Below are 26,353 nucleotides of genomic sequence, written 5' to 3' on the forward strand. Positions count from 1 at the left end.
GAGGCGCCTAAGGAGATCCCTCACGGATACACGTGCACATACGTGCCAGACTGCAGTAACTGGGCACTCACAAACCAGACTGCAACAGCAGGGACTTCTGGAAAAACAGGAGGAACTTCAGCAACAGATCTTGAGAAGCAGACGTGGCTAGCTAAGTATGCCACTCCGACAAACCTCCAGAGCTCAGCTCCTGCAGTTGGCTCAGAGCTGGAAAAGCAAGCATGGCTGGCTAAGTATGCCACTCTGGCGAATCTTCAGAGTTCGACTCCTGCAGCCAGCACCGCAGATCAAATCAGTACGATCCTGAGAGACCAGTTCGGCATGGTGCCGAAAAGGAGGACAATCGGCTATTCCAAGCCGTACCCCAACGAGTACGAGTTGATCCCACTACCACCCAAATATCGGCTCCCTGATTTCTCCAAGTTCAATGGATCAGATGGTTCCAGCTCCATCGAGCATGTGAGCCGATATTTGGCACAGCTGGGCACGATCTCAGCAGCAGATGAGCTACGTGTGAGGTTCTTCGCACAGTCCCTCACAGGATCGGCTTTCGGGTGGTACACATCGCTGCCACCAGACTCAATCCGGACGTGGAAGCAGTTGGAAGAGCAGTTCCACATGCAGTATCACTCAGAGGCTTCCGAGGCCGGCATTGCCGATCTAGCTCAAGTACGTCAGAAGCGTGGAGAAACTGTGGCAGAATACGTCCAGCGCTTCAGAACTGTTAGGAACCGATGTTATTCGGCTCGTGTGACTGAAAAAGAAGCAGTCGAGTTGGCAGTGGTGGGCCTTGCATCACCAATCAAGGATATGGCCTCCCAAGCAGACTACCCTTCACTAGCGCACATGGTTCAGAAACTGACGTTATATGAACAGCGCCACCCAGACTTGTACCAAGACAAATTCAAGCGTGCGGTAGTCTTGGTTGAAGCAGATGAAGATGAAGGGTCTGTGGGAGATCAAGAGGTAGCAGTGGCTGAATGGACTCGGGGGGCAACCCCCGTATCCTGCAAATGGGTTAAGCCACCAGGTCCGCCCAGAGGGTTTGATTTCGACGTAACTAAAACTGAGCAAATTTTTGACCTCTTACTTAAGGAGAAGCAGTTGAAGTTACCCGAAGGCCTCAAAATCCCCACGGTACAGGAGCTGAACGGAAAGCCATACTGCAAATGGCATAACTCGTTCTCCCATACCACCAACGACTGCAGGGTGTGGCGTCAGCAGATCCAAATGGCGATAGAACAAGGACGTCTAATTTTCAACCAGTACGCCATGAAAGTCGACACTCACCCCTTCCCCGCCGTTAACATGGTGGAGTGCACTTACCCTGGAGGGTGCCAGCCAGGATTCTCGTTCAACATCAACATGGTAGGACCTGGACACCACTCTGGTAAGGACGGAGACGAGGGCAGCTGCTCTCGTAGCAAGGACACAGAGGAAGCCGCTCCACGCGATCGGCTCCGTCACGATGGCAAGCGCTACATCACAGAGGGACAAGTGAGGAATGTGAGATATCAGCGACCTCTCTCTGATCACCTCCTCAACAAGTATGTGAGTCAATATGACCAACGCCGACGACCCAACGACGATGGTGAAAGAGATCATCTGGCTAGGGACGCCAGGAGGCATCGTCGGCATGATCGCGATGAGGAGGAGTACGAGCGCCGTGCCAAGGAAAAGTCGAGGGAGCAAGACGACGAGGATAGGCACTGGGACTGTCCCTTCTTCAGGCACTGCTGGGATTCAGGAATGAGCCGATTGCCTACAATCGGCAATCGCCGTAATGTAGACAGAAGAGGAAGGATGCAGCTAACGTGTCCGTGTTCAAACGTCTAGGGCCTCTCCCGCCTCGGAACAAGCACGCTGAGTCCCCTCGGGTGGAAGATCTCGAGGATTTGGAAGACGATGATGAAGAAGAAGAAGACAGGTACCACCGGCCAAGGTGGTGCCCTGATGGACTCAGCCGTTCCCAAAAGCGTAGGGTTCAGCGACTGCGTGGCTTGGAGGAAGCCGAAAGGTTATACCTGCACACGCTAAGGAAGGCGCGGCCTGATCTGGCCGCGAAAATTCAACCAACCCTGGATGAAGAGGGTCGACCACAAAAAATGGAGTGGCGCCCCAAGCAAAGGAAAGCCGATGATGAAACATCGGCTGGCACGAATATGGTGTTCATCCTTCCGACGGAGTTTAGTGCTCCAGGATTAGACGAAGCACCTGTGGCACAACTTGACTGCGGCCCACGGCCGGTTATCTTTGAGAAGCCACGAGAAAGAAGCTACAGACATCTGAAGGCCCTGTACTTGCGAGGTTATATCAATGGGCAGCCTGTCAACAAGATGCTGGTGGACACCGGAGCGGCAGTCAACATTATGCCATACTCCATGCTACGTCGGTTGGGACGCTCTAGATCGGATCTGATCAAGACCAACGTGACATTGAGCGATTTCAACGGCCAAGCGTCTGACGCACAAGGTGTTCTGAACGTGGATCTGACCGTAGGAAGGAAAACCATCCCTACGACGTTCTTCATTGTTGATAGCAAGAGCACCTATGCTGTTCTGCTAGGAAGAGATTGGATCCACGCCAACTGTTGCATTCCATCCACGATGCACCAATGCGTAATATAGTAGGATGGAGATGAGGTAGAGGTCGTCCATGCAGATGATTCAGCCGAGATTTCAATGGCTGGCATGAACGCTTGGGAAACAGCAGGCCAAGAGCCGCTCTCAGGCATCAATTTGGATGGCTGCGAGCGCATCGACGTGACAAAGGATGGGGTTAGGCTGGTCTTATCCACCGGCCTGACCGTGTAGCAAGAACAAACTGATGGGCAAACGTGGCGAGGCCGATCCTTGGGATCGGCCCCAAAGATCTATGGAGGAACATTGCGAAACCTTCATTGAGCGATTCAATCAACGTGGAGGCCGATTCCAGCAATCGGCCAAAATTATCCTCACCACACATTCCGCCTGTGTTCGACGTCGATCTAATGGGCAGCGGTTTTACGTCGGCTGATGAGCTGGAAAAAATCAACATTTGTCCTACCGGAGCCGACGTGCAAATGCAGTGCCTTGGCTAACTACAGAGCCGGTATCTGCAGTTACCTGACAGATTCGGCTCGGGGGCACCTAATCGGATGAACATGTGCGATACATGTGCAGTAAAATATTGGGGGCCGATAGAAAATCGGCCAGTAAAATTTTTTTTTCCTCATGATGTATAGCCGATGCACGGACACCGACTTTAGAGCTAAGAAACAAAGCCGATGCACAGCCATCGACTCTAGTACAAATTACACAAGATCTACCAGCTATGTGCTCAAGACGCGGATTTTCGCCAAGATGGTCTTCAGTTCAGCTTCAAGGCCTTCTGTTTCCTTGAAGCGAATGAACAATGAGAGCTTCCTCAGCTGCAATGAGCCGATTGTGGTGCCCGAACCTGCTCTTCGAGGACTTCAACCCTTTGCGCCAGTTCAGCAGTACTATCAGAAGCATCAGTTTTGGCATGCAAGGCAGCCTCTTTCTCATTAAGCTGTTGGTGTTTCGTCTACAACATCGGCTTTCAGCGGAAGAAAGCTGATCAATGGGGGCAAGTTTGGCTGACTCTTCATGGTGGCTGTCTCAGATTACCAGATTACCTGAGTTTAAAGCCCTTTGTTTGATCTGTGCATCCTCACCGCTATTCTCGCCTTGACTGAGGCTCGGGGGCAGCTGGCTTGGTAGATGCTCTGTTTTTAGAAGCCGATTGGAGTGTCGTCGGCTGACCCTGCATCATAACCTTCTTCGAAAGCGGTGAGTTGTTGCAGTAGAAGACTACTAGAGCTGCTGAAAAGGAAGCCGCCATCATTTACAGAGTCAGAACCGTCTTTGTTGCTGCGAAAAGATAGAGCAAGGCGCTATGTTCGGACAGTAAGGGGCAGTTAAGGATCACCTTCAGGCTGGGAACCATAGCGTGGGCTTTGGATGGTGCTGCCCATGGATTCATTGCAGTTGCGAACCTGCGCGATTGACATCTGAGGTTCGTATGGCCGTGGGTTGGATCTGTTCAAGTGGCGTTTTGGGGAATTGGGTTTTGCCCTTGCGGACAGGCCACGGATTACCATTTGGATAAATAATAGAGTTGGCTCTGCTTGCGTTTTCATGGCAAGGACCGGTGCGCTACCATCGGCTCGTAATTTGTTGACTTATTTTAGTAATCGGTAAAATTGGTGAAAGGACAGAATCAGCTGAGAAGTTCTTCTTCATAATAAGAGGGATTTTTACAAAAGAAGAGCCGATTGCTCAAGAAATGGAAAACAAAAGAAGAGCCGATTGCTCAGGGGCTACTAGTCCTACTCTACTAGTCCTCGCTGGCCTCGTCGTCGGCATCGCTGCCGTCGGCGCTGCTTCCAGAGAGTTCCTCGTCACTGCTACCCCAGCCCTCGGCCGGAGCCTCTTCTTCCTCGTCATCATCATCATCCTCACTGTCCGCCCAAGCGCGGAAGCGCTTTGCCGGCGGATACCCAGCGGAGGAGGAGGAGTCATCCTCCTCCTTTTCCTCTTCTTCCTCGTCATCATCATCGTCCTCGCTGTCCGCCCAAGCGCGGAATCGCTTTACCGGCGGATACCCAGCGGAGGAGGAGGAATCATCCTCCTCCTTTTCCTCTTCTTCCTCTACTTCTTCCTCCTCCCCGTCGGAGGAGGTGGGTTTCGCCCAGGGGTGGAGGTCGTCTTCGCTTTCGCTCTTCAGCTCCCCTTCGATGAGGAACTTGAGGTCGTCTTCCCCGTCGGTCAGAGGTAGGTCGCCATCTGACCCGACGAGTGCTTCGGGTGGGCCGTCTGGCACATGATCAAAGTTCCACTCCGGCTCGCTCGAGGAGGAAGACTGGAGGGAGAGGCCGGAGGAGACGGAGGAAGAGGAAGACATTGCTACAGGGAAAGAGGGCTTTTCGGTGCCGATAGTTAGAACAGAGGAGGGGGATGAAAAGGCGAATCAGTCGGCACAGTTAAATAAGGGGGAGCCTAGTGGAGATTTAATGCCATTGCAGTTTCCAAGGAAGTGATGCTAAAGCTATCAAATTTTGCAGAGAAGTTGAGAAGGCAAGGCATCATGATGAAGAATACTGCGACGGTTCTGTTCTGCCACGACATGACCCGACGAAGAAAAGCAGAGTGATTTTGGAATTATCAATTCCAAAACCAGGGGGGCATGTGTTATCACCAGAATTTGACCGAGTCAAAGGTGGGCCGTGATCAAGATGGGCTTGAAGAATATATACATGGAAGAGTATATGTGAATTGGCCTTATATGCAAAGTTTGGGCTAGTTTGCCCATGTATCTGTAATATAGTAGGATACGTGTCGGTTAGTTAGAGTTTGGCTCGTGCACGATTGGGATTATTCCCACGTTAGAAAGTCTACGGACTATAAATATGTATCTAGGGTTTATGAAATAAACAACAATCACGTTCACCACAAACCAATCTAGGCGCATCGCCAACTCCCTTGTCTCGAGGGTTTCTTCCGGGTAAGCATCATGCTGCCTAGATCGCATCTTGCGATCTAGGCAGTACAAGTTTATTCGTTATCCATGCGTTGCTCGTACTGAAGCCTTTTTGATGGCGAGCAACGTAGTTATCTTAGATGTGTTAGGGTTAGCATTGTTCATCGTATCATATGCTATCGTCGTGCAACCCTTAGATATCTAGCCGCCCTTACACCTATCTTAGGTGTAGGGGCGGCACCCCGCTTGATCATTATTTAGTAGATCCGATCCGTTATGGTTGCTCCTTGTTATTCAAGGATTAGTTTAATATCTGCATAGTTAGGCCTTACAAAGGGTTGAAGGATCCAGCGGCGCGTAGGGTGTAGTTTGCTAGCCCTAGACAGGATGTTCCGGGGATCAACTTCGTGTTGGTTTTTAGGCCTTGTCTAGGGTCGGCTTACGATCACCGTGCGCGGCCGCGAGGCTCAATCACGAGTAGGATGTTCCGATTATGCGGTGAAAACCCTAAATCGTCGTAGATCGTTTTAGCTTTATTCTGATCAAGCAGGACCACCATATATTCGTACACCTCGTGCGAATCATGGGTGGATCGGCTCTTTTGAGCCGATTCACAGGACAACCTGAGAGCCGATCGAGGCTCGTATTTAATGTTTACGTGTATGCCATGCAGGAAACTAAGTGAGGCACATCCATCACCTTCCTGACCAGGTATAGGTCAGGTGGCACGCCCTTGCACTAGCATCGGACGTGCGTGCCGGAGTCTTTGCGGGCCATCGCTCGGAGGGACCAGGGCCAGCCGCAGCCCTAGGTTGTTCCCGGCTCTCCTGTGTTGCCCATCGCTGCTCGCCGGTGGGTTTCTGACCGCAACAGCATCATATAAATTCGTGATAGTTTGCATTATCACCTAATATGGAACATATGGAATATGTGGGATATTATCTAAATGTTGTCCCGGTTCCATTTAACTTTGATGTAGCTCACCCCTTCCATGTTTGCTATGCTAATCCACCCTTAAATTTGTCGATAGAAAATGCAACTCCAACTCTAATTTGTTGTCCGGGGTTCCGACTCCGATTAATATGGATAAGTTGCATTGCACCATCATTGCCATGTCATGCATATCATCTTGATCATGCTGGATCTTCTTTATTCGTAGTAGTAAGTGGTGCATCCGTTGTTTGTTGTAACATTTTCTTCTTCCCGGATAGGATCACGAAGTGTTGATGTGAGATACGACGAGTTCTCCGACAAGTTCTTCTGCAGCTTTTCACAGGCGAGCCCACCTCCTTCACCTATTTTATATTTCGCTCTCCCTCGCATTGCTATCCTTATGTTGCGCTTCTTTATCGAGTCACGTGTCCTATTTCACTTGTTACCATAATAATCCTATATGTATCATTCCTTACCCATAGCCGTTGATTGATGTTTGAGCCTTGCGAGTCGTAGGCGTGTTTAGGCTCTGTTGTTTATCTCGATTTGTTATCGGGATATGTTGGGTTGTTGGGAGGCTATCACATGCTATATCAGTTGTTGGGGATACACATGCTTTACTTAATTGTTAACAACTAAAATTATAAGCAGAGGCATCTGTGAGCCCCTTTGCGAAAGCATCGGAACTTTGACTCGCTAATGTCCCCTAGGACCCGAGTTCTTGTTATCTGTTCCGAGATTGAGCGCTCTACCCCTACGTGGGGACGTTTATTGGGACCCCCCCCCCTCACCCATTACCTTTTCTCAAGTCAGTTGAAAATGGGGCCACAACCTTGGTTTTATTTGCCTATGCCATGTATGCCATGCTTTACTTACTGTTGCCTTCGGGTGTTTACTTCCTGTTGCCTTCGGGTGTTTATATTCTGTACTGTACCCCGCGGAACGTTTAGCGAAGCGTGTGGTTTGCACGCCTAGCCGTTAACGCAAACCCTGAGTCCGCTTCGGAGTACGGCCGGACTTCGTCACGGGTAGCTTAGTCGGGTGCCCCCCCTAGACTTTCTTGTTGAACTGGGAACGGTCTTGTTGTGAGACATCCACCTGTCGTAAGTGGGTCGAGCATGCGTATGGTTACATTTGGGCAACCCCTGCAGGGTGTACATCTTATCGATAAGCCGTGTCCGCGGTTATGGACGACTTGGAATTGTATAGCTCAATCATAGAATAACTTACACCTTTATGTTGTTGATAATAATTTGCCAATAACTTGATTAGTAATATAGCATTACTACAACCGATACCTAATAAAACTTGTCCACCGTTGAGTGCCTTTTACATTGCCTCTTCGCTTTGTTGAAGGGATATGTGTAATCGGCTGGGTCATGTTTGTGTAGTATTTATCTGTTACCTTGTGCGCTCTCTTATCTTCTCTGATTAGAAGGATGTTGTAGTGTGTCTCTATTGGTTATAGTTTTGCTGCCGCTAAACCTACCATATAGCCCCAGGCGATATATATATTCGCCCGGCGAGCATAGCCATTTCTAGTCTTGCTAAGTACGTGCCGGAGTTCGTTCCTTGGTATTTACTCTCGCCTTCCCTCTTTCTCTTTTGCTTCCTCCCTTTTGTCGGCAACCGATGGCCCGACTTTGACAGGTATGACATGACGACGTTAGCAAGGTTACCCTTCCGGCTTGGCCTGGGCAGGATTATGGACTCCACTGGTTACCTTCAGGACTCTTAGTCCAATTTGTATCTTGTCTGTACTCGGACGCATTCGATCTTCTGTATGATTCCGATCTTTGTATTGTATATTTGTATCTTGACTCGTTGGAGTCGTTATTGTAATATATGTTTCTTGTGGGCTCTATTGTAATCCTGTTGTAATGTTACCGCTCGTGTTAATTCCTCTGGCATCACGTGTGGTATTCGTCGCGCACGTCGTGTCGGAGGGCGTCTCTGAATCGATATCATGCGGATTTCGGCGAGATCGCTGGGATCCTCATGGTACCGGTTCCGGGGCGTTGTGACACGTACTGTGAGCCTTTCTCAGTGCAAAGCTTAGAGTTGTACCACTGACCGGTACCAATAGCGATAGCGGTACTACCGCTCTTGGTACCGGTAGTACCGGTCAGGCAGAAACTGCTTTTTCCTCTTTCCTTCTCCAACCATGTCACCTAGCGACACACACACAAAACTAGAAAACCTATAAGCTACGCTTGAATCTTCTGATCCTGATGCGTTCAGCGAGGGCACCGTGCACCTGCAAATCTATCAAAAGCAAGCTATGCACATGGTGAAATTTATTCAAGTGTTGTTATCAAACACACAAAACACGAGGTATAGATTTTGCTCTTTCATCTACTTTTCCAAGTATTTGATCGATGATTTGCTCTGGAATCTCACCATACTCGGGTAAAACTGCTGAATTTGACGATGTTTTTGGAAAAAGTCTTCTTTCTGTCTGTTTTGCAAGAAATAAAATCGAGGAAAACTACCATGGAGGTTTTACACCAAAACAAGCGCCTAATTGAGCACAGGTGTCACGCGCCCTCTACTAGGCGCGCCACCCATGCCCTTTCGGGCCTGGAGCGTTGTCTCGGCCTCCCATTTGGAGTACACCCACACATACCTAAAAAACCTAGGTATCCAGAAGCACGGAGATTTTCGTGAAATAGAGCGTCGCCACATCCACAATATTCTTTTCGGGGTCAGATTGATCCTACTCTTCACGCCAGAGAGGGGGATTTCGAGGTCTTCTTCACCATCATCGCCACCAACGTCATCACCAACAACCATGTGCCCAGTCTTCATCATCATGTGTGATTAGTTCTTTGCAGGCATGTGAGGTGGATGGGGATTGGATGTGATTGATCATGTAATCATCCATATGTATCAAGATTTGAGGTATTTGTCTTGAGGATATTCTTGTATGAGTGTTGGTACACCTTTGTTATGTTTAATGCTTGTTGCTAGGGCCTGATTGACATGATTTCAATACTGAAATTCTATTGCCCCATCATATATATGAGTTTCATATCTATCTGCAAAGTGTATTGCCTATTATTATGTTGAACTTGCGGACCCTAAAGTGATAGTTAGGGAGAACAATGGGAATATTGTAACGACCCGGAAAAACCCCATAGATTAGTTTTTCTCCGTGTTTGTTTTTCCGTGTCGTTCCAAGTTCATCATGGCATATGCATCATATCATCCATGTTTTATCAAATAAAATTATTTTATAAACCCCCTTGTCTTCTCTTTTAAATAAAACCTTAATCTCTCTCTCATAATTCTTATTTTATAATTAAGCCTTTTCAACAAATAAATTTTAAATATAAATTTGCTTTATTTTGGTTACAAATAAATTAAATATTTTTAAAACTAGTTTTTGAAGCTCACTCTCTCTCCTGGTTCAAATTCAAAACAGAATTGAATCCAATTTTCAAATAGTTTATAAAATGGAAACAAAAGAAAACCCCTTCCCTCTATCCCTTGGCCTCTCTCTCCCCTGGCCCATCTTCCTCTCTTCATTCTCTCACCCGGTGGCCCATCTCTCCCTCCGAGCCCGAGCAGCCCACCTTCCCCATACCGTTTTGGCAGCCCACTCCCTTTTCTTTTTCGTCTCGACGCTTGTCGTCTTCCTCCTCACGAAGATGGCGTGGAGAGAGCCTGTGGTCCTCTCCCTCTCAACCACCACCGCACCACCCCACCTGCTCCTCCTCCCCTTTTAATCCCCCTGGAACCCTAGCCTCCTCTACGTTTCCTCCTCGTGCCGCCGCCACCAGCAACTTCCCCTCTTTTCTTCTTCTCTGTGAGGAAACCACCGAGCGCCACCGCACCTCTTTCCCCATGGCCCCGCCGCTACAGGTCCTCCCGCGACGCGCCAAGGGCACCAGGAGAAGCGCCGTCCTCATCTTCGTCCTCCCTGCAAGGAATCAACCCGAGGCGCCCTTTTTCCCCCTCAATTTCACCGTTTCTCCTCGGCATCTGCGAGCTCCGGCGAACTTTCCGACCAACCTCGACCTCCTCCGTCCAAACCGAGCCTACCTGCGTGTTCCTGGTAAGCAGGCGCACCTCCTGAACCTCTTCCTCGTCTCATTCTCGTCCTCGCCCTTGTTGTCGTTGTTGACCACCCCGTCTCCGCCGCAGATCCCCGTCTCCGGTGCTGCTCCGGTGCCCCCCCCCCCCCCCCCGCTCCAAGTCCGGCCACCATCAGGTTCACCGCACTGAGGCGAACCCGACGCGACCACATTCGCTTCCTGGAGTTCCCTGCAGCGCCCGCACGCATCCTTGATGACCACGGTGACCACCGCGTCTGGAACGCGTGCGGCAGGCACCGCGCCGAACACCTTCCGCGCGCCAGCAATCTTCGCCATGTTAGCGTCCAGCGTGGCGCATTGTCCCCACCCGTCAGCGCCTCTGGCTAGCACCCAGCGCGGTGAGAATCCCTCCCCAGATCGGATCTGACTAGTTTTGCTCTTAGGCCCCTGCACCTTTTGCTGTCTAACCCGTGGCCCCTCCCTCTGTTACTTTTAAAGTTAACCCCCTGCATATGTTTGAAAAGAACCCGGGTCCCTCCCCCTTTCAGAAATTAAAACCGGACCCCTTTTCCTTTTTAAAAATAAATCTATTTATCTATTTTAAATAATAAAAACTAATCTGTTAATAACTTTTAATTGGTAACTCGAAATTAAAAGTGTTGTATATGAATTTTGATCAGAAAAATGTGCTGAACATGAATATGCCATCCATGCTTGCTGTTGCATCCTGCATCATATAAATTCGTGATAGTTTGCATTATCACCTAATATGGAACATATGGAATGTGTGGGATATTATATATATGTTGCCCCGGTTCCATTTAACTTTGATGTAGCTCACCCCTGCCATGTTTGCTATGCTAATCCACCCTTAAATTTGTCGGTAGAAAATGCAACTCCAACTTTAATTTGCTTGTCCGGGGTTCCGACTCCGATTAATATGGATAAGTTGCATTGCACCATCGCTGCCATGCCATGCATATCATCTTGGTCATGCTGGTTCTTCTTCCGTAGTAGTAAGACTTGCAGCCGTTGTTTGTCCAGCATTTGCTTCTTCCCAGATAGGATCACGAAGTGGTGATGTGAGATACGACGAGTTCTCCGACAAGTTCTTCTACAGCTTTCCACAGGCGAGCCCTCTCTCTTCACCTATTATACACTCTCCCTCGCATTGCTATCCTTATGTTGCGCTTCTTTATCGAGTCACGTGTCCCATTCCACTTGTTTACCCTAATAATCCTATATGCATCATTCCTCACCCATAGCCGTTGCTTGATGTTTGAGCCTTGCGAGTCGTAGGCGTGTTTAGTCTCTGTTGTTTATCTCGATCTGTTATCGGGATATGTTGGGTTGTTGGGAGGTTATCACATGTTATATCAGTTGTTGGAGATACTCATGCTTTACTTTAATGTTAACAACTAAAATTGTAAGCAGAGGCATCTGTGAGCCCCTTTGCGAAAGCATCGGAACTTTGACTTGCTAATGTCCCCTAGGACCCGAGTTCTTGTTATCTGTTCCGGGATTGAGCGTTGTACCCGTACGTGGGGACGCTTATCGGGACCCCCCCTCACCCATTACCTTTCCTCGAGTCAGTTTAATTGGGAGCCACAACCTTGGTTTTATTTGCCTATGCCATGCTTTACTTACTGTTGCCTTCGGGTGTTTACTTCCTGTTGCCTTCGGGTGTTTATATTCTGTACTGTACCTTGTGGGACGTTTAGCGAAGCGTGTGGTTCACACGCCTAGCCGCCGGTGCAAACCTCTGGGTCCGTATCGGAGTACGGCCGAACTTCGTCACGGGTAGCTTAGTTGGGTGGCTCCCATTAAAGTTTCTCTTGCATTGGGAACGGTCTTGTTGTGAGACTTCACCTGTAGTAAGTGGGGTCGAGCATGCGTATGGTTACATTTGGGCAACCCCTGCAGGGTGTACATCTTATCGATAAGCCGTGTCCGCGGTTATGGACGACCTGTAATTGTATGACTTGATCATAGAACAACTTGCACCTTATACTTGTTGTTAATAATCTGATAATAACTTGATTAGTAATATAGCATTACTACAACCGATACCTAATAAAACTTGTCCACCGTTGAGTGCCTTTTACATCGCCTCTTCGCTTTGTTGAAGGGGATATGTGTAATCGGCTGGGTTATGTTTGTGCAGTATTTATATGTTACCTTGTGCGCTCTCTTATCTTCTCTGAGTAGACGGATGTTGTAGCGTGTCTCTATTGGTTATAGTTTTGCTGCCGCTAAACCTACCATATAGCCCCAGGCGATATATGTATTCGCCCGGCGAGCATAGCCATTTCTAGTCTCGCTAAGTACGTGCCGGAGTTCGTTCCTTGGTACTTACTCTCGCCTTTTCCCTTTCTCTTTTGCTTCCTCCCTTTTGTCGGCAACCGATGGCCCGACTTCGATAGGTACAAGATGATGACGTTAGCAAGGTTACCCTTCCGGCTTGGCCTGGGCAGCGTTATGGACGCCATCGTTCATCTTCAGGACTCTTAGTCCAATTTGTATCTTGTCCGTACTCGGATGTATCTGATCTTCTGTATGATTTCGATCTTTGTATTGTATATTCGTATCTTGACTCGTTGGAGTCGCTGTTGTAATATATGTATCTTGTGGGCTCTGTTGTAATCCTGTTGTAATGTTACCGCTCGTGTTAATTCCTCTAGCATCACGTGTGTGATTCGTCGCGCACGTCGTGTCGGAGGGCGTCTCTGGATCGATATCGTGCGGATTTCGGCGGGATCGCTGGAATCCTCATGGTACCGGTTTCGGGGCGTCACAAATATGCGATACTTTGAGGATATTGTGTGTTCATGAAGTGTTAATGCTTTGTTCTGGGCTATTCGAAAGGATAGACCTTAATTTCCTATAGTTCCAATTTGGCCTGGTGAAATGGTCAGGCAAGACAAAAGATGTTATGCAAATTCTCTTGGTTAGTATGTATAACTATATTTGGATCACACATGATAAGGGGTGGCCCGATCTTCTCAGTAAGCAACGGTGGTGATGATGATCACGGGGTGATAGCAGCGGAGGTAACTTGATGAAGTGGATGATAACTTGTATGACGCAACGAGATCTCTCGATTGGTCCCTGTCGCCAATGCAACAGCTCTCAACCCTGCAAGATATTCGCAACTCCACACACTTGCGCACGTAGCCGCCGACCACGAAGCGGTAAGTTGCAACCGTCTAATTCCCAATGGAATAGCAGATCACACAAGACTTTAACAGGATCTACATGATATCAAACAATATGGTGTAGGGAATTCAATAGTTTTGCAGAGCAAACAACTAAGAACTAGGGTTTATCTTAAACGTGGTCTAAAGCAGCTAGAGGGGCGTCCTATGGACATATATAGGCGTCCAGGACGACTTCTGGTCGAAAAACTACGAGAATAACCGACCCAGAATAGATCTGGTCGAGACAGACTCGGACACGGCCGGTCTGGGGGCCGGTCTACCGGGCCTGGGACCGGTCGGTCCGGTCTGGACCGGGCCAGAGACCGGATGACGACCGGGTGGCGGGACATGTGGCTCAGTACCCCGCCCGGTTGCAGTCAGTGGAACGCCCGGTTGGCGCCGGTCGAATCCGGTCTGCCGCCCGGTTGGACCGGGCCAGGGACCGGGCGCGCGGCGTGGCGGCCGGTCTGACCGGGTGCAGGGCTGGCCTGGACTTCTTCTCCTCTCGCGCATGCCTCCCGCTCCTCCCTCGCGCGTCCATGAGATATCTTCATGTCCAGCTCCTTATCCAGCTCCACGTCCATCTTCACGTCCAGCTGCTCCTCTCCTCCTCGTGCGATGCTTGTCTCCTCTTCATACCTGATGATACATAAGTAATAGGACTTAGGTAGTATAAAGTTCTCATCAATCAAGGTATCGTTTAGGAACAAGTTCACCTGTTGTTTAAGTAGCTTCGCACGAGCGCGTGTCATTGGTCCAATCCTGACTTCATTGGACTTGAGCTTCACAGCAGGTTCATCTTCAGTTGGTAATGACGGAGGTGGTAGTGAGGTAGGGATGTCCTCATCATCTCACATACACACAACTGAATTAGAGATAAATGCTATGTTACCGGGATTACATTATTTTTTCAATACAATTCATCCAACACCCCGCTATCACCTCATGCCTACGCCTTTAGCCACTGAAAGTTACACATCACTACTTCCGGTGAAAACTGGAAATCTGTGGCTATTGTTTACTACTTGTTCTATTACTTTGAATAAACTGATATAAATCACCACTTTCTTTGTAAGTTTATTGATATAAAGGTGTGGTTGAGAGTGACGTTTCCATTGCTAAATTCTTATTGATATTCTTGTGTTCCCCTTGAGTCGAACTTTAAATTTGGGTAATACATCCCATCGAATATTTCACCGATCCCCTATACATCTAGGCACTCGAGGAACAACAAGAAACCACAGAGCCTTGATTCGGTCTCGCGACCTTAATCACGGTGCTAGCCATGGCTTCTGAGAGACGCACTGTCAAATCATGAGGGCTGGACAAAATTTGCCTGAGGAGTCAAGGTTATTATGGGTTTCTTGCCTACTTGAATTGTATGATGCATAATAATCCACTTAGTCCATTTATTCCATTGGCACTATCAATGTCATAATGAACTGAATCTCTCTGCACCTAACTTCTCATTTGCAGGAACTCAGTATGCTTCAATTATCTTTACTTTTTATGTTATTTACTTTTAAGCATCTTTCACCACATAATCTCAAACTCAACTTAAACTCACTCTTTCACCTTTCAACACTCATAGTCAATTCACTCAAGACTAGTGACACCTTGGGTGTGACAGAAACACCGCAGATAAACACTCACCTAAGATCCTCGTTGGGATCAATATTAAACCGGATGTCATCCTTCCACGAGGATACTCTGACGAACATGTGTTGTTGCGGGCATCAACATCCACGTGACCTAGTCACGTGCTTGCAAGCGGTGTCAGTGTGATATCACCAAGAGGGCTCAGAGCATATCTCTCTGTCATCAGGATGGATAAATCCCACTCTTGATGCACGAGCCTCAACCAATACTTTAATAGTACCCAAATCCACCTTTATAGTCTTCTTGTTAAAGTGTGACGTTTGATGTCATCAAAGCACTCTTCCGGTGTTAGTGATTGGCATGATCTCATGATCTAAGGAATAAAGCTACTTCGTATGTGTTTGATACAACAAGGTAAACTTAATGACTTGATCGTATTGCTAAACCTCTTCTCTCACAAGATTGGAATTTGTGGCCTTAAAAAGAAGGAATCTAATTGATTAGGGTTTAAGATGATCAAGGTTTTGGAAAGTCAATACTTGAGTTAGTGACTTGAGAATTTATTTGATTATTTACAAGTGTCAATTACAAGTGATTATTGATGACATCATGATCAAGATACGATGAGATTTGGTGGGATATAATAAGGTAAACATTGAATATATTGTGTATTTATCATCTGCTAGAGAATTATTCAGCACATGTGTTTATTGATGGCTAGAGAAGAGTTAAGCATCAAGTTTTATTTATTTTTTTAAAGGGGTGCCTTTGTGTTGTTCACTTTTATTTACGAGTCTTACTTCTACCCTCTTAGTAATAGACTTTTACCAATGGTCATATCAAAGTTGTGACACGCATCATCATGAAATAATTCTAAGTCATCAGCTTAGGTGGAACTTCAATCAGTTTGACGAGTTCTATCATGCACTACATGCATGCAAAAAGCTGATGTGTCACATCAATTAATGATGAAAGAGATGATAGTGATATCATAGGTAGATACTGTATCATAGCACGTAAAACTAGAGCTTAGGTGGAACTTCAATCAGTTTGACGAGTTCTATCATGCACTACATGCATGCAAAAAGCTGATGTGTCACATCAATTAATGATGAAAGAGATGATAGTGATATCATAGGTAGATACCGTATCATAGCACGTAAAACTAGAAAAATTAATGCCAAACAAATCTTGTACACACTTTTGTACTGAGATTCTACAAATCATTAAATACATGTAACATATGATACTACTACATGATACTATGCATTATGGGGGTAGTATCATAAACTAGTATCATGTGCATGATACTAGTGTATGATACTTCCCATTGTGACTAGTCTAATACTACTAGACACATTTCATTTATGAACCCATTGTACGCTAGGTTCTACGCATGTGGTTTTAATCATCGAGTTCTTTATGCTTCACGGATTTTCGTACTAATACATCTAGCTGGTATAAAACATGTGCTTCACTAATTTTGATAACCAAAACAAATGAAACAACCATATGACTGGAATGTTTGCTCCCTTGAGTTACCTTCATCCACTCAACCTTACCTAAGCTTCTTGCATCTCTAGTTGTAGCACTTAGTTGTTTTAGTTTTCAGCTCTCTAGTTATTACTTTCAACAAATTGAAACCTTGCGTATTTATTTTATTGCATTACATGTAAGGTCATATAAGTTGGTTATAAGGTTTTGGAGAACAAGTAGTTTACTATGAGTTTCGCATGAGTTCGACGTTCAAATACTTATCGAATTGTGCTACATTGATCCACTGCTCTTTAGGATTATCAATTTTCCAACTAATATTTTTTATATTAAGGGATTTTCCCACTTTACGTCCCTGATTAACTCTTTACAAAAATAGCACATTTATATTGCATCAAATTGAAATATGCATTTGTACATGTCAATTTTCCAAACAACAAACAATATTTGCCTTTTCATTGATAAAGTAGAATAGAGTTGGCAACTTCATGAAGAAAACTGACAAAAACAGATACAACACAAAAGTCAACATGTTGGCCTTGCGGCTGCGCTCCACACGAGCTGATGAAAAAGTCACTCAAGCAACTGAAGTCGACACCAAACACATCAAGGCAATATGGCGGAGACGCTAAACCGGAGCCGCAGCTTCAACATCCATGCCGGCCCTAGAGCCGTAGAGCTAAGACGAAAAACCGGACAACGCTAAGGAGGGGAGCAATGTCCAAGAACGCCGCTTTCTCTGGCATCAACCAAGGTCAGTGCAGCGTTTTCACCTGGAGCTCACCAATCCGAAGTCGTGATCCGCTTGTATGACATAGCTAGCCAAGGTTGTCTTGCAGCTCGCCGCCGCTGATCAACTCCCTCTCACCGGGGTACATCCAAGGCGAGGTCCTAAGAGATAAACGACACGTAAGCGTCCCCTCGCCCGATCCCTTGCCTGCATCAACCAAGTTCACTTGCTGTAACCTTGTGGAATGATGCTCCTCGTGATAGAGATCGGTGATCTTGAAGACGCAAACATAGCAGTTGCCACCTAAATACCTACCAAATGACATTGACAGCAGGTACGTGACAAGGATTACCAGAGCCAGACAAGAGAAGTGCAAAGCTTTCCTCATCGGATCTTGAGCAGTAACATCTCTGATTTGCCAACAATGTAGTAGTGAGATTATGGATTGATGACAACACTATCCCACCGCATTGCCACGCGGTCGGCAGCCGTGATAACTGATAACGACGGCGGGATAGCGACCGTGGTGGGAAACTTCAAATCTATGGTAAAAAAGAGATTGCGACCAAGAAATTATACAACAACTAACGAGAGTGGCACAGTGAGTGAAAGAAAAGGAACATCAAGGAATCAATGGAAAGAGCGCTAGAGGAAGATGAAGCACTCCATGGCCACCGAGGGGTTCTCCGCCGCCTCCTTGTGCCCTTTTCCTGCCAGTGGCGCCTCGTCGTGTTCGTCTCCAAGTCCGATCTCCTCTGTGGGCCGTGCGCGGCTACATTGTCGCTTGGGTTGCTCCGGACTGGTATTCTCCTTGGGCACCTTACGCGTGGCGCTGGATTGGCGGCTGATGGTGCCGTTCGCAGCAGGAGAAGAAGGTGTGCGCCGAGCCGGGGAGTCCGGCCTCCTGCCTGAGCGCTCCCCGGGATCCCTCCTGACGCCGGTGATGCTCGCGTTGAGCGATCGCTTGGCAGTCGACGACGGCAGCGCCATGTCGGCCTCCCTGGCGGAGTAGGTCCGCCTGACAGCGCTCTCGGCGGCCCTCCTCGCCGCGGAAGGGGAGAACCTGCCGCTCCGGCACCCGATGCCGGACACCACCGCGGGCTGCTCGCGCCGCGGCCGCGCCGCCACCGGCTGCTCGACAACAGCTACCCCCGACTGCCTCCTCTGCTTCGACGCAGGAGACGGCGACCTCGCCCTCCCGTTGGTGACGTCATTGGGATTCCTCTGATCCGGTGCCTTCTTCATTTTAGCCTTCTCCTTCTCCGGCACGTCCAGCGTCCTCTTCTCCACCTCCTGCTCGCTTCCGGACTTGACCATCGGCTTGTCCACCACAGAGGAGGACCCCACCGACACGGTATCGGATGCCTCGCCTTCTTCGTGTTCTTGGATCCTCTTCACCTTCTCGTGCTCCGGTTCCGGCTCCGGCTCCGGCGGCCTTGGCCGCTGCACTGCCGTCTCTGGCAGCACCTCTTTGACCTCTTCCTCAACCACCACCACGGGCGGCGGCAGGGCATTGTCCTTCTCTGGCAGGAGCGGTGCCGCCACCTTGGCTCCAGCACCGGCGCGGGCGGCCTTCTTGCTCACGCAGCTACCCATGGCCGGCGTGCCTATATGCTTCACAAGGAATAATGCAATGGATGGAGAGAGAGTAATGGCGATGCGGCGGTGGCGCGCGCGGGAGGGTGGTAGGTCAGAGTCAATTAGACGATGGCGCTCATCGAGATGATGAAGGCATCTGCAGGAGGTGGAGGAAGGAATCGGGATCGGCCATTGATGCCTATAAATCCATGGGGTCAACTACCGCCCTCATCTCTCTCGCTGCACGTTAGTTGCTTTACAATAACTGTGGTCAATCCGCCAGCGAGCTGGCGCCATCACTGCTCTAACTCCCAGCAGCTGTGCATGCTATTACTTCCGCTGCTGGGCACAGTACTGCTCAATCATCCGGGCTGCGCTGCAACAGCCTACTACACCAGTGGGTAGGAGTACGTACGTATAGTACAGCTCGTACTATACGTGAATGAAAACCCATACTACTTTCATACGTGATCAACAAATAAACGGTCGCGATCAAACAATTAAAGGGGAACAAAATTAATTAGCCAGCAATTGTTGGTATTATAGTGCGCCACGTATACATAGCCGCATCAATGCTAGGCCAATGCATGTTGATGTTGGAGTCAGCGGGTCCCTCAAGGGATTAACAATGATTAGGTACGGCAGGTAATATAGCTTGAATCGCGCTGTTATTGAGACAAGGTAGAGAAGCAATCAGCCAATCACCCATGCACCATGGGGAACTGAGCAACGCATTAACTCGCTACCCACTCTAGTACCGTATCCATCTGAATACACAAGGCCCGCGTATCACGGTCCAGTTTATTTTTTATGAACTGTAGCACATATTTAAAATTGATATACCAACAAATATTACTCTGATACATATTATATTAGATACACTAGTGGAGACAGAGTATTCAGCCGCCGTCTGTAACGGATTCTAGTCCTGGTTAGCCAAACGAGACTATACATGCGGGAAGCTTTTAGTCCTGGTCCAGTTACCAGCCGGGATAAATAGTTCTCCACATGGCAGCGATACAGGGTTTGGCTGGAAAACCTTTGGTCCCGGCCCGCAATCCCAACTGCGACTAAATATTATTTTCAATAATTATGGTTTTCATTTTTCTAATTTTATTTTCCTACTTTTATTTTTCATTTTTTCTTTTTGTTTGATTTGTTACTCTCTCACTTGGACCATTTTTAATACACTTAATCTATAGTCAACTTGTAGACTTGGTCATCACTTTTCGGTCGGTCACTTATCCGCACACTACTCCACCCTCAGCACGTTTAACTCCTTGGTTCTTTCATGCTGCGCTCCCGCGAATGTGGTTGTATCTTGTTGTAAATACTACCATATCAATCATATTAACTCTTATACCATTGTGTCATATTTCTGTATTTTTTGAAACCAAAAACAATCTGTAAACTGGAATTGGACAAATAATATATGATTTATTATTATAAAATGTGAGTGATTTGAATATGAAATAATTATGTTTTTATTCATTTATTATTGTTATATCAAATAATATATGCATTTTTCATATAATATGGCTAAATAATTAATATCTTGAGATCTATAAACCGGAATTGGATAAATAATATATGATTTATTATTAGAAAAATATGAGTGATTTGAATATGAAATAATTATGTTTTTATTCATTTATTATTATTATCAAATAATATATGCATTATTCATATAATATGGCCAAATAATTAATATACTGAAATCTATAAACCAAAATTGAACAAATAATATATGCTTCATTATTAGAAAAATGTGAGTGATATGAATATGAAAAAATTATGTTTTCATTCATTTATTATTATTATCAAATAATATATACATTATTCATATAATATGGCCAAATAATTAATATCTGAAATCTATAAACCGGAATGGGACAAATTATATATGCTTTATTATTAGAAAAATGTGAGTGATTTGAATGTGAAATAATTATGTTTTTGTTCATTTATTATTATTATCAAATAATATATGCATTATTCATATAATATGCCCAAATAATTAATATCTTGAAATCTATAAACCGGAATTGGACAAATAATATATGATTTATTATTAGAAAAATGTGAGTGATTTGAATATGAACTAATTATGTTTTTATTCATTTATTATTATTATTATAAAATAATATATGCATTATTCATATAATATGGCCAAATAATTAATATCTTGAAATCTGTAAATCGAAATTGGACAAATAATATATGATTTATTATTATAAAAATATGAGTGTGTTTGAATATGAAGTAATTATGTTTTTATTCATTTATTATTATTATTATCAAATAATATATGCATTATTCATATAATATGGCAAAATAATTAATATCTTGAAATCTATAAAAACATCATTATGCTGCTCCCAGGCAGCGTCTCCTCCGGGGGTAGGCGCTCGTCTAGCTGCCACCCTCAAAGCATGGAACTCTTCCGGTGAAAGCACCCAAGTGTTCTTCACTGGAAGACCAAAAGCACCGGTATTTCACGGACTATTTCACCGTTGACCTCAAAATAAAACTTATATGCACGATAATGGGAGTTCTCCCTGTAAACCCCAAGAAACTTGGTGCTAGCCATATGGTTAGCATCCAAATACTTATTGCCCATTATCTGATTGCACGAAGGCATCGTGAGATGACGAGAGTAAGCAATTTGGGCAACTAACCCACCACAACGGATATCACCTGAGTTTGCCGCTCTCTGTCGGCGGAAGTGCTGAATGAGCAGGGCGCCAAGGTTCATCATGTTCTCCATGTCGGGGTAGAACACGCTCGGCCACTAACGGCCACTACCTCGCTGGCCTCCACCTCGCCGGCCTCCACCTCGTGCATCTGAGATTGCGCCAGTGTCTCCCCGGCCAAGCGCATCTCCGTGCACCTTTCCCGCGTCTCTCCGCCCTTCCACTCAACGCGTTGGACCGCGTCGATGTGTGTACAATGCAAACGTCGTTAGACACTTGTCGAGCAGAGAAGGGGTGCTCACGTATCCCCCTGATAACCAGGCTTCATCCGTTCACCAAAAAGACGGCGAAGTAGCGAATATATGATTCATATAATGTGGATGTGGAGGAGGCGGCATGGAGTGAATATATTGAAAGACACATACTTCATATATATTGAAAGACACATATAGTTCATATATATGAAAGACACATAGTTCATATATATGAAAGACACATAGTTCATATATATATGTTGAAAGACACATAGTTCATATATATTGAAACGATTCATAGTTCATACAAATATAGAAGACCACCACTACTCATCATCTCTAAATATTGAGACGATCAACATGGCTATTGTAGCCAACTAGCATCCAATGCTTCCTAGCAATCTCGAAGCCCAGGCAAGCGTCTAGAGCTGCATAGTGCATTTGCTCGTAGCTCAATGGATAATTGGCCCATCCAAAAATGAGTTCATCTTCTTTTTATTACGTGGCGACGTCCATCTTCTTCTTGTTGTACTTCTTCTTCTCAAGGTTTGTCTCAATGGTATAGTTTCCAAATCATATAGACTTGGAATGGGATTGTTGGTGGGGTTCGGGACTGCCTTCTGGAGGTCGTGCGTGGAAGTGATATGAATGCCGTAGAATCTGATGTTCTCGTCCTGCAAGAAATCCTTGAGCACTTGTGGCACTTCATCGGCATGAATAATCTGGAACACCAACGTCTTGGACGCCACCGAGAGTTGAAGGACGGCGACGCGCTGATTACCCATGCGAGGGTCGGTGAACTCGCAGTCCAAGCCGACGCACTTGGTCGTTGCGGCGCCGAGAAAGTCCCTCTTCACGCCGCGGATCCACTTCTCCACCCTTCTTGCACGGAGCGCGACCGTGACCTTGAACGCCATCCCTTCGGCCTTGAGGTGGTACACCCGAGACCGAAGATCCGGGTCGCGCACGAGGTGCTCCATCGACGAAGAGGGGAGAGAGCTTTTGCAATGGTGGATGAGGAGAGGAGGATGGAGAGAGTGTGTGTGGCAATGGTGAAGAATGGTGGAGCATATAAAGCATTGGAAGAGGAAGATGAACAGGGCCCGCCACCGGTGATCAATTCTTGTGGCTGGTGATGGCGTGTACTCGGCGTATGCGGACACACTATTGGGGAACCCCAAGAGGAAGGTGTGATGAGCACAGCAGGAAGTTTTCCCTCAGTAAGAAATCAAGGTTTAATCGACCAGTAGGATAAAAGCGTGACTTCTGAAGGTGTTGCTGGCTGACTAGTGGCAGGGCGCACTACCGGCGTCAGCAATAACGTGGAACCTGCACACAACACAATCAAAGTACTGCGCCCCAACTTACAGTGAGGTTGTCAATCTCACCGGTTTGTTGAACACAAAGGATTAGACGTATCGAATGGAAGTAGATGTTTGCAGAAAGTAAACAGTTCACTAGATGTGTCTCTCCATAAAGAAATAGCATGTTGAGTGAACAAATTACAGCTGAGTAATTGACAGAATATCGATCGATACATGATAAGATGATCACTGTGATATCTGGTATTGGGAATTACAACATAATACATAGACTGTAATCCAACTGCGTCTATGACTAATAATCCACCTTCAGGTTAGCGTCCGCGCCCCTTCCAGTATAAAGTTGCAAGCAACAGACTATCGCATTAAGCAATATGTGTAAAGTAAACTATAGAATTATCCTTGGATAAAACATTGTTGTTTTCTCCCTAGTAGAAATAACACATCTACAACCTTAGAAGTTATAAAGTCTCTCTCTCTCTCAGGAAACTAGAGGCATGAACCTACTATCGAGCATAAATACCCCCTCTTGGAGTCACAAGTGTCCACTTGGCCAGAGTTTCTACTAGCAACGGAGAGCATGCAAGATCAGAAATAACATATGACATGAATATATAATCAATCTCAACATAGCATTCAACATTCATTGGGTCCCAGCAAACCAAACATAGAGGATTGCATAAAGATGATCTTGATCATATAGGGCAACTGACAAGATCGATAAATGAAGCACAAAGTGGAGAATACAACCATCTAGCTACTGCTATGGACCCATAGTCCAGGGATGAACTACTCACGCATCACTTCGGAGGCGGGCATGGCGATGTAGATGCCTCCGGCGATGATTTCCCCCTCTGGCAGGGTGCCGGGAAGAGCTTCAAAACCCCCCGAGATGGTTTCGGCGATGCCGGCCGCGACAGAATTTTTTGTGGATGGAGGCTCGGGTATCCAGGGTTTTCCCGAGAAGATGTGCAACTAGGCGGAGGATTGAGGTCAATTGGGCGCCTGGTGGACCCAGACCTACCCTAGGCGCGGGCCAGGTCTAGGCCGCGCCTAGGGGTGGTCTGGCCGACCTATTGCGCCTCTTTGTCTGACGAGGTGGCTCCTCGGCAATGCCCACCATGAGGGGCTTGGGTTTTTAGAGAAAGGCGACGACGGAAGTTCCGGGAGCGAGGCGGTACACGACGTACCCAGGTTCACGTCCCCGCGGTGGAGGATCGGTACGTCCTGCTAGCAATCCACTATATGAATATATGTGTACAGGGGGCCGCCATAGGTGGAGTGGTTGTATCTAGTCTAGTTCTAGTTCGCGGGTTGCGATGTCTAGGCGAGTCGCCTCTATATTTATATTTCTGAATATGCGTGTCCTCAGGGGTGCCCATGCCTGGCTTTATATATCAGCCAAACTAGGGTTTACAAGAGTCCTAGTAGGATTCGTATTGGAGTCTTCTTTCCTTGTAGTCCAAGTTGATATTCCTTGCGGGTCCAGCTCGTCGAGTCCTTGTGCTGGTCCATCTTCATAATTTTCATCGGGTATGCCAATGTCGAGTACCCAAAGGGTTATGCCCACATAAGTAGCCCCCGAGTGTCTAGCCGAAGTGAAGCTTTGGGTAGGGACTAAAGTTGTCATCGTCCGAATGTCTTGATCATCTGCTGAGTTTTGAATCTTTTGCTTGATGCAGAGTCGAAGTTTCTTTTTGTCGGGTGCGCGAAGCGCTCCCGATGGGAGTAGCCCCCGAGTCTATGGGCGGATGCTTGCAGCCACGCATAGACTCAAGTTGTACTACTCGAAGATCTTGATGTTGATGTCTTCGGGTTTATTCTTCATTGTCGACGAGGCTTCCATTTTTTATCGGGTGCGCAACTAGCGCTCCCGATGGGAGTAGCCCCCGAGCCTGTAGATGAATATGAAATAGTTATGTATAGGGTGTAAAAAATGCTAAGTCAAATACCGTAGATGTCTCGGAGGAGTCGATGATTTGGATGATGTCCCAGAGGAGCCGATGATTGGGGTGATATCTCAGAGGAGCGGATGATTTGGATGATGTGCCAGAGGAGCTGATGATTGGGGTGATATCTCAGAGGAGATGATAATTTGGGTGATATCCCAGAGGAGCCGATGATTTGGATGATGTCCCAGAGGAGCCGATGATTTGGGTGATATCTAGGGGGAACTGATAATTTTATCGGGTGCGCGTCCAGCGCTCCCGATGGATGTAGCCCCCAAGTCTGGGCACGGATGCTTGCAACCGTGAGTAGACTCAAGTCGAGCAACCCGATGTTTATAGTTTTCTTCAGGTGCTGTTGACACATTGTTGTTTATTTCAAGGGGCAATTCTTAATTTACCTTGAGCATCGTTGATGCCATTGTTTGTAAGTTTATCGGCAGCAAATTATTTGAGTGATCAGCTCGTGTTGCAGGTTTTGCTAAACCTGTTGTATGTGCAACTTTGCTTTCAACCGATGTATGACTTGATAGCAGCTCCCGAATAGATCGGTGGCACTAGATCTGCCGATGACTCCGTCGCTCTTTGATAATTCTGTAATTTAAAGTATCGAGCGTGGGTCGTTTTCGTACGTGTTTCATGATCCTTGCTATCTGCGGCACTCTTTGAGGCATCTATAGCAAAGGAAAAGAGCAAGGTCCCCGTCGATTTTGCATCATAGCACTCGTAGTTTCAGAGGCTTTTTTAGAGTGCAATCTCTGGGCGTGTTTTCCATCGCACCGATGTTCGTTGTAATATACGAACAAGGATCCTGACGATGTAGTTCGGGTGTCCCGAATTACTGCAATTCTTCAAAACTTGAGTCTTCATATCTTCTTGAATTCCAGTGAACCGGCGCTCCCGATGGGAGTAATAGTCTTCATATCTTCTTGGGTTCCAGCGAACCGGCGCTCCCGATGGGAGTAATAGTCTTCATATCTTCTTGGGTTCCAGCGAACCGGCGCTCCCGATGGGAGTAATAGTCTTCATATCTTCTTGGGTTCCAGCGAACCGGCGCTCCCGATGGGAGTAATAGTTTTCATATCTTCT

General features: G+C 46.8%; 2 protein-coding genes and 1 long non-coding RNA gene across 3 annotated transcripts; 1 reads left to right on the forward strand and 2 right to left on the reverse strand.

The window, feature by feature from the left end:
• The first annotated feature begins 6,552 nt into the window (after positions 1-6,552).
• LOC139830607 (uncharacterized) lies at positions 6,553-13,110 on the forward strand. The gene is made up of 2 exons (XR_011743373.1): positions 6,553-6,757; positions 12,875-13,110. It is a non-coding gene; the product is annotated as an uncharacterized lncRNA (long non-coding RNA).
• Positions 13,111-17,831: 4,721 nt separating this feature from the next.
• Positions 17,832-19,323, reverse strand: LOC127323246 (uncharacterized). The gene has a single exon (XM_051351413.2). The coding sequence runs from the start codon at positions 19,065-19,067 to the stop codon at positions 18,117-18,119; it is 951 nt and encodes a 316-aa protein (XP_051207373.1). The 5' UTR covers positions 19,068-19,323; the 3' UTR covers positions 17,832-18,116.
• A 3,125-nt stretch (positions 19,324-22,448) lies between these two features.
• Positions 22,449-22,976, reverse strand: LOC127323310 (uncharacterized). Its single transcript, XM_051351475.1, has one exon. The coding sequence runs from the start codon at positions 22,974-22,976 to the stop codon at positions 22,449-22,451; it is 528 nt and encodes a 175-aa protein (XP_051207435.1).
• Between the last annotated feature and the right edge of the window lie 3,377 nt (positions 22,977-26,353).

This window comes from Lolium perenne, chromosome 4, assembly GCF_019359855.2.
Source record: "Lolium perenne isolate Kyuss_39 chromosome 4, Kyuss_2.0, whole genome shotgun sequence".
Lineage (NCBI taxonomy): Eukaryota > Viridiplantae > Streptophyta > Magnoliopsida > Poales > Poaceae > Lolium > Lolium perenne.